At 44.1% G+C, this 8,341-nt stretch overlaps 1 protein-coding gene across 1 annotated transcript in view; it reads right to left on the bottom strand.

Annotated features, from left to right (window-relative positions):
- Nucleotides 1–5,775, bottom strand: part of SH3GL2 (SH3 domain containing GRB2 like 2, endophilin A1) — a 160,803-nt gene extending 155,028 nt beyond the window's left edge. The window contains exon 1 of the mRNA XM_044286483.1: nt 5,582–5,775. Coding sequence (XP_044142418.1) covers nt 5,582–5,626 — 45 coding nt within the window. The 5' untranslated portion in view covers nt 5,627–5,775. The remainder of the gene's footprint in view (nt 1–5,581) is intronic.
- Nucleotides 5,776–8,341: the final 2,566 nt, after the last annotated feature.

The raw sequence follows: 8,341 nt of genomic DNA, 5'->3' as shown, positions 1-8,341 counted from the left end.
GGGATCCTCTTCTTTGTTCTTCTTGAAGGACCAGCAAAAGGACCTTCGCTGATGTGGAAGGTCCTTCTATCTTTATTCAGCAGGACCTGCGCTGACATCACCGCGCTCACCACATGGTGAGCGCAGTGACGTCAGCGAAGGTCCTTTAAGAAGAAGAAAGAAGAGGATCCTGGCTGCGCGATCAAGTGGATGAGGTGAGTTATGTTTTTAGTATTTTTTAACCCTCAATTGACATTATATTTAGCATTCTGCATTAAAGAATGCTATTATTTTCCATTATAACCATGTTATAATGGAAAATAATAAAGTTAATGGGGTCCCGAGTCATACATCCCTCATCTCCTTAGCAACCAAGCGTGAAAAAAATCTGCACCGCATGTGCACTTGCTTGCGATTTTCACGCAGCCCCATTGATTTCTATGGGGCCTGCGTTGTGTAAAAAAAAACGCTGAATATAGCTGCGAACATGCTGCGATTTTCACGCAACTCACAAGTGATGCGTGAAAATCACCGCTCATGTGCACAGCCTCATAGAAATTAATGGGTCCGGATTCAGTCCGGGTGCAATGCGTTCACCTCATGCATAGCACCCGCACGGAATACTCGCCCGTGTGAAAGAGGCCTAACAGTACATTGATCAGAGCAATGTCTTGCTTCTCTGTGTCCATCATACGACTAGAGAAGATTTTTCTCCCTGAAAGTAAACAATGAAGGTTCCTATTTAATAAAAGAAAGCAGAGTTCTTGAAATCTGTAGGAACTGTCATGGAAATTATATAACTATTCATTATACAAAGAATAACAGTTTGAAAGCCATAGAACATGTAGGGTAGATGCAACTGAACCAGTGTGCCAGATAGCGCACTGACAAAAAAATAAGTCATCTGAATCAGTCCTTAAGGCCGCATGCACACAAATGTATTTTCCTTCTGTGTCCATTCTGGTTTTTTTTTTGTTTTGTTTTTTGCGGACCGTATACGGAACCATTCATTTCAAAGTTACTCCGTGTGCATTCCGTTTTGCAAAAAATCAGAACATGTCCTATTATCGTCCGCATTACGGACAATGATAGGACTGTTCTATTATGGGCCAGCTGTTCCGTTCCGCAAAATACAGAATGCACACAGACGTTATCCGCATTTTTTGATGACAGCAAAATACATGGTCGTGTGCATGAGGCCTAAAGGCTATGTACACCTTTAAAGGGCAATTTTTTTAATTATTGCACTGTATTTAATTTAATCTAAAATCATTTTTCAAATTGGTCTTTATCTTTTTTTGTGAACAGAGCCGAGATGCTCTAGTAGCAGCCTGTGGATTTTCTTTCTTTTCCATCAGTTGGGGAGCTGACTGGCTCCTTATTTCTGCTTTCTGACATTATAAAACAAACACTCATTATAGCTCAGTTCTTATCTTAATAAGAATGCGGCTTAAAAGGGTTTCTGTCATCAGAAAAATGGTTATGTAGCTGGCTGACACTAGCGATGTGCTAATGTCAGCAGAACATAACTGTATGACTTACAACATGACTCCCTGCCTGCCGCCGTTCGCGCTAAATAATGACTTTTATAATATGAAAATAAGCCTCTACTGTTTGCCAATCGCCTCTCACTGACGTCCTTGTAAAGGCAATTGGCAGCCTCAGTCTCCTGCCCTACAAACCCTGCACAGTCCATTTTAGTATTAGGCGCAGTGAGCGAAGGATGGCAGCAGGAGAGCGCCCTTCACTAACTGCGCTGAATACTAAAATGGACGGTGCGGGATTTGCGGGGCACGGAGGAGACTGAGGATGTCAATCACCTTTACAAGGGCGTGGCAAACAGTGAGAGGACGGAGCCTCTAGGTGCTGCAGCGACACCCCAGTAGCACCTAGAGGCTCATTTGCAGATTATAAAAGTCATTATTTAGCGATAACGGCGGCAGGCAGGGAGTTGTAAGTCATACAGTTATGTTCTGCTGACATTAGCACATCGCTAGTGTCAGCCAGCTACATAACCATTTTTCTCATGACAGAAACACTTTTAGTAGTTTAGATGACTGGCACAAAGTGAAAATAAAAGTACCAGTTACACAATTTGAAAAACAGTTAAACCTTTGTGACAGAATGGCTCAATATTTTTTTATAAAAACTAATTGAAAATAAGATTTTTAGCCAAAAATGAGTAAAATTCAATCATAACAAAAATTGCCTTCGAAGTTGTACAATTAAGGTAGGTTGTGATGCAATGTATAAATATTATATAGTCACAGCCATATAACATAAGCATATATGTGAGCTTCAGCACATCTAAAATGACCTTTCCAACCCTACACAAACATCAATATATCATTTCAGTCCCAGCAACTGCTATAGAAAATCAATGAATGGACAGCTCAGAAATGCGCAGAGGCGAACGGTCACACTGGAAAGTAAGTAAGTGTTACATATTCATGTCACCTGTATAATATACACATACACTGTGAACTGCAAATACTCTTTCTGGCTCATTTGTGTAGATCTATCAAGTATTTCCAGGAAAAAAGTACAACTTGTAAATACGACCTGAAGTGTACATGTGATGGTCAACGTTAATCCTTCATGGATCTTGAAAAATACAACAGTATAAGAGGATCTGTCACTGAGGCGCAACCTGATGTTCCCTTAAAGGTTCCAACTCGCAACGCTCTTCATGACCCTGATGAGTTTCGGACCTCTAGTCCATTTAAGTATGGCTAATACATTTTAAAATGACCTTTACAGTGGTACAAACATCATTGCGAGAGAGGAATACTTTATTATGTAACCCATCATTACCCTCTAGAAACTGTGGGCTAGCTTGGACGGATGCATAGGTTACAGTTCGGTCCCTACACCTAGCTGAGGCCTGTCACATTACAACAGCAGAGCTACAAGTGAGAAGACACAATAACATATGGGCTTTATGAGGAAGTCTCATGTTACACATGCATATTTCACTTAGAGAATATATATATATATATATATATATATATATATATATAATACATACACAGGGAGATGGACGCTGGGTTCCAGATAAAAGGGTAATTGGCAAGCGAGACATCGGTCCTGCCCCTTGCTGGGTACTGGCACTAGGAATTCTAAGCGCTCGTTCAAACGACCATAGGCCGTCCATGCTGGGGATCACAAATTGAGGTCCGCAATGCACGGTCACCAGCCGTATAGTGGCATGGAACTTTTGACTTGACTGGCTCATGCAATCCACAATATACAGCAAAAGATAGGACATGTCCTATCTTTTGCGGTGCAGAGGCGTGGACCCAAGAGACCACAGAAGGGCTTCGTAGTGCTTCCGTTCCAGTGTCTCTGCTCCGCATCTTGCCAATTGTGAACCCATTCAAGTCAACAGGTCCACATCTGTAATATGGGATTCACGCATCTGATGCCCTTATATTGCAAACCTGCTGTTTGTAGGCCGCAATATGGGCTTGGACGGACTATGGTTGCATGAATGAGCCCTAAAGCAGAAACTGTACTCATAAGGCCGGTATTTTCTATGTAATTTCTGTTACTAGAAATGATGAAGGATCTGCAATGACATCATCGTGCCATGACCATGAATGTGTAGTTCCTACAACCAGGGAGTAGTTCTGCAGGAGATTATAGATTACAAGTGACCTGCTGAGGAGGTAAGAAGGGGACCTAGCATCACTAATGGTTCTACCACTTTGGAAAGGGTTTGAATGCGGTAAGTGGTGCCTCCCATCGGGAAGGGTAATTTGAGGGAGAATACTACAGCCAGTAAGGGAAGGTGGAAAGGGAATGAATTCTGCTGCCAGGGGAGGAGGGATGTGAAGAATGCTACTGCCAGATGGGTAGAGGTTGGAAGGGGAAGAAAGTAGCCGTCGTTAACAGAAAGGGTTGTCAGGAGGACAATGCTGCTGTCAGTGAAGGAGGGTTGGGAAAGGGAACAATGCTGCTAACAGTGTTGCTTGCTGTATTGTGGTATTTGTATGGTTCTTCTGGGGAGGTACACTGCTCTGCAAAGTGGTATGTAATGCTATTAGGGAGGTACTTTGTGCAACTAGGAAACATTGTGTGTACAACATGGTGGTATTTGACTAGCACTGCTGGTGGTAATATGGGCAATACACATGGCCTCTTCAGTGAGGCCCAAGAAGGAAATAAATAAAAATAAAAATCTAGTGATCTGCGTTGGTCCAGGAGATGTGGCCGACACATGGACCATCTTTCCTGGACCAAGCACGGTTGTGTGAAGGATTTATCGTTTCAGCTGACATAAAATTAATAAATGTGCAATGACTGGAATAAACTTCACAAACACCGTACTACAAAAGTAGCAAAAATAACATTATTCAAGAACAAGCAAGTAACTGCGCGGTGCAGCTAATACCTTGAGCGCCATATGGTGCACCGCAGTTACTAAGGCAGAATTTAGCAGGTTTTGTCACCTCTCTGGGTTGCTAGGGGAGACAGTTTGCTATTTTTGTCACCAAAAGAGTCATCCATACAGAGACAGGCGTTGTGGTGTCAAATATAATTAACATTTTCAATACAATAGATGGGAAAAGGTTACTAGCCGAAGATGTCAGCGCCGCAAGCAGCAGAGGAAATCTCCCTTCTGCCATGGAGTAAAATGGCTATTTTCTAATGACAGAAGGCACAGCAGTAAGAGCGCGTCCTTTTCTGCAGCTACCCAATCCTGCAACCTGTTTAATAATGCAGTGGTTATCAGATAGCTCTGCATGGAGCCGAGGAGGTCACCTCTGCCGTGCAATGACTGACTGCAGCCTCCAAGACAAAAATCTCCTGAACATCCGGGCTTTACAGCCTCCGGTAATCCCCCGTGGCCGGGGCTACTTACTACGCCTTAATCTCACTCTATCAACACTGGGGATATAGCATATAACCGAGATGAAGCCATATTGGTTGGGTTCTGCAGACCACGGGTATGTGGGTGACATTTGAATTTTGATATATTATTGACACATTCTCATAGTAAAATCCTACAGGTTCCTCTTTCTGTAATAGTCTGTTGATGGGAATTCCTTACGTTATAATGAACCAAGTGTTGCATCATATTACGCCAAGGGGGGGTCGCCGTCTGGCACAAATCCCATATTTACCTGACCAACCAATGATGATGATGATCACCAAATGGCCACAATCTCCGTGTCATTCCAGAAACTGGCTGGATACTAGTAACGTAAATAATTCACATCTACGGCAGATCCGTATTTCTCTCATCATGGATCCAACCGGATTGCACTGTACAGAGGGGCACAAGACTAGACAATGTATCCACCAGGGATATAGGAATATATCTATTGTTCTGATATATATATAAATAAATAATGGAAGCTACTGCTGATCCTAGGCTAAAGATAGCCTGGTGATTTCCGATGGAGTTAACCATGTCCTCTCCAGGGGGATTGCATTACATAATGCAGTGACTGATCCATATGCTTAGATGCTTAGACCCTGGGGGATCCAGGAGAGCACACAGCATCAGGATCGCCGGGAGATCAGATGACATTCAGTGCACATTGAATGACAAGCAGCATGGAGATCTGGTGATGGAGCCTCATCTGCCAGTGCTTACCTGTGTGGCTTTGTGGAACTGCTTCTTCAGCCCCGCTACAGACATGATGGAGGATGAGCAGACCCTGAATGCTGGGGAGCAGCGCTAGGTGATCACTTGATGATGATGGCGGCGGCTGCTGCTATGCAGGACTGCGGGGGAATTCTAGTCTCCAGCCGTCGCTTCGCTGTAATCCTGTGTTATCAGCTGCATGCCTTAATGCAGGGACACCCTGACGTCACGCATCGCTAACCCCGCCCCTTTAAGGGAGCAAGCGCTCATTTCCTGCCCTCAGAGCTGGCGGTCTATCCTCCTGTGACGTGGGCTTCTGTCAGGACAATGTCGTCCTTTGACTGCTAGTCAGTGTCACTACTCTTCTGCCTGGAAAGAGCTCTGTACAGGCGGGCGTTTTAGCCTTTTTGCTACTGGGGGTGAAGTAAAATGGCCCCGAAGTCAGCTCTTGTTAATTATGCCTCCCCCCCCCTCCTTGCAGTTTCCTGGAGCTAACTTCACCTCATGGAGAGTGCACAGAGTGCCTGATCTAAGTGCTTATGCACACAGCAGTGCGGTATGCACCGACCATTGCACAGCCACATGTGAGGCGTTTGCTACATATCAGCCAGTATTCCACAGAGGCAAAATGGCGCAATGACCGTGGCTGTGTTTCATCCTCTGCATTGCAAAGGGTGAAATTTGTGGCAGATATTGACAAAGTAAATGGACATGTTGTGGGTAAAAATCCATACCGCACGTCAAGGTGTGTGCAGTGTGCGGATGAGATTTGTGAAAATGTCCCCCTTCACTGGCGCTGTAAATGCTGCACGTTTACCACCGGCAATTCCGCTGCTGTAGGTACTGCTTGCCGCCGTCTCTGTCAGGGCTGTCAGACTTTACAGTAGGATCCAGGGGCGTACATAGCAAAACTCAGTATCCCCCGCCGCACAAATATAAAATACAACATCTGTAACAAATTCTATCTATATTCTGAATCCAACCCCTCCCCCAGCTCTGCTGTTAAAGACATCTGTGAATGGACATTACATACAGCGCACATACCTCTTACATCCAGTAATGTCTCCTCTAATGTAGACGTTCTCTTTTGTCATCTTCTCCATTCTGACTAGACCGCCATGACAAACTATTTCAGCAGTGTCTCGTCTCTGCAGAGTTTGACAAAAACATCTTAGATGCCTCTCTTTTCTATCATTATCCTCCTTCTCCTGGTGCCCCAACATTGTCATCCTGCTGCTACCCCAATACTGTGCCTGCTGTGTTCCTCAGTGCCCCCAAATACTATACTGCAGCACTAACAGTGCCCTACAGATAGTTGACCCTATAGTGCTCGCAGACCGCCTCCAGTAGTAACTGTGCCTCCTACAGTACCCCAGATAGCAACCCCATTAGTAGCAACTCCCTCCATATTGTGGTCAATAATAATGCCCCTAAAGTACCCACATTATTAATAATTCCCCCATACGGCCAGTAGTAGAAATATATGCCCCTACATTGCCCCAACAGTAGAAAGGTTCCTCTACAAGGCACCCCTATAGAACTCACAGTAGTAATAAAGCCCCCCATAGTGCCTCAGTATTTATAGAGCCCCTCTGCAGTGTCCACGGTAGTTATAATGACCCCCTGTATTATAGTACCCCTGTAGTGCCACTACATATAATGCATCCCCTGCAGTGCCCATATGTGTAATGTCCCCTGTACCGATAGTATGTAAAATGCTGTCACACACCTCCTCATAGTATAATGCACCTACTGTATTCATAGTATATAGAATGGCCCCCTCTGTAGTATATAGAATTCCCACGCTCCCCGTAATATATACAATGGCCCCCTCTATAGTATATATAATGCACCCCCTCTACCCTTAGTATATACTATGGCTCCATCTTTAGTATATATAATCACAGTCTGCTTAAACTAATAACACACAAAGAATTAAATGTTACCATGTTTTTATTGAACACACCATGTAAACATTCATAGTGCAGGTGGAAAAAGTATGTGAACCCCTAGACTAATGACATCTCCAAGAGCTAACTGGAGTGAGGTGTCAGCCAACTGGAGTCCAATCAATGAGATGAGATTGGAGGTGTTGGTTACAGCTGCCCTGCCCTATAATAAACATACACCAGTTCTGGGTTTGCTTTTCACAAGAAGCATTGCCTGATGTGAATGATGCCTCACACAAAAGCGCTCTCAGAAGACCTACAATTAAGAATTGTTGACTTAAATAAAGCTGGAAAGGGTTATAAGAGTATCTCCAAAAGCCTTGATGTTCATCAGTCCACGGTAAGACAAATTGTCTATAAATGGAGAAAGTTCAGCACTGCTGCTACTCTCCCTAGGAGTGGCCGTCCTGTAAAGATGACTGCAAGAGCACAGCGCAGACTGCTCAATGAGGTGAAGAAGAATCCTAGAGTGTCAGCTAAAGACTTACATATGCTAACATCCCTGTTAGCGAATCTACGATACGTAAAACACTAAACAAGAATGGATTTCATGGGAGGATACCCCAAAAAAAACATTGCTGCACTTTTACAGTTTGCACAAGAGCACCTGGATGATCCACAGCAGTACCGGCAATTATTCTGTGGACAGATGAAACCGAAGTTGAGTTGTTTGGAAGAAACACACAACACTATGTGTGGAGTAAAAGAGGCACAGCACACCACCATCAAAACCTCATCCCAACTGTGAAGTATGGTGGTGGGGGCATCATGGTTTGGGGCTGCTTTGCTGCGTCAGGGCCTGGACGGATTGCTATCGTCA

This window comes from Bufo gargarizans, chromosome 1 (genome assembly GCF_014858855.1).
Source record: "Bufo gargarizans isolate SCDJY-AF-19 chromosome 1, ASM1485885v1, whole genome shotgun sequence".
NCBI classification, from domain to species: domain Eukaryota; kingdom Metazoa; phylum Chordata; class Amphibia; order Anura; family Bufonidae; genus Bufo; species Bufo gargarizans.
This window is presented reverse-complemented; position numbering and strand designations above follow the sequence as displayed.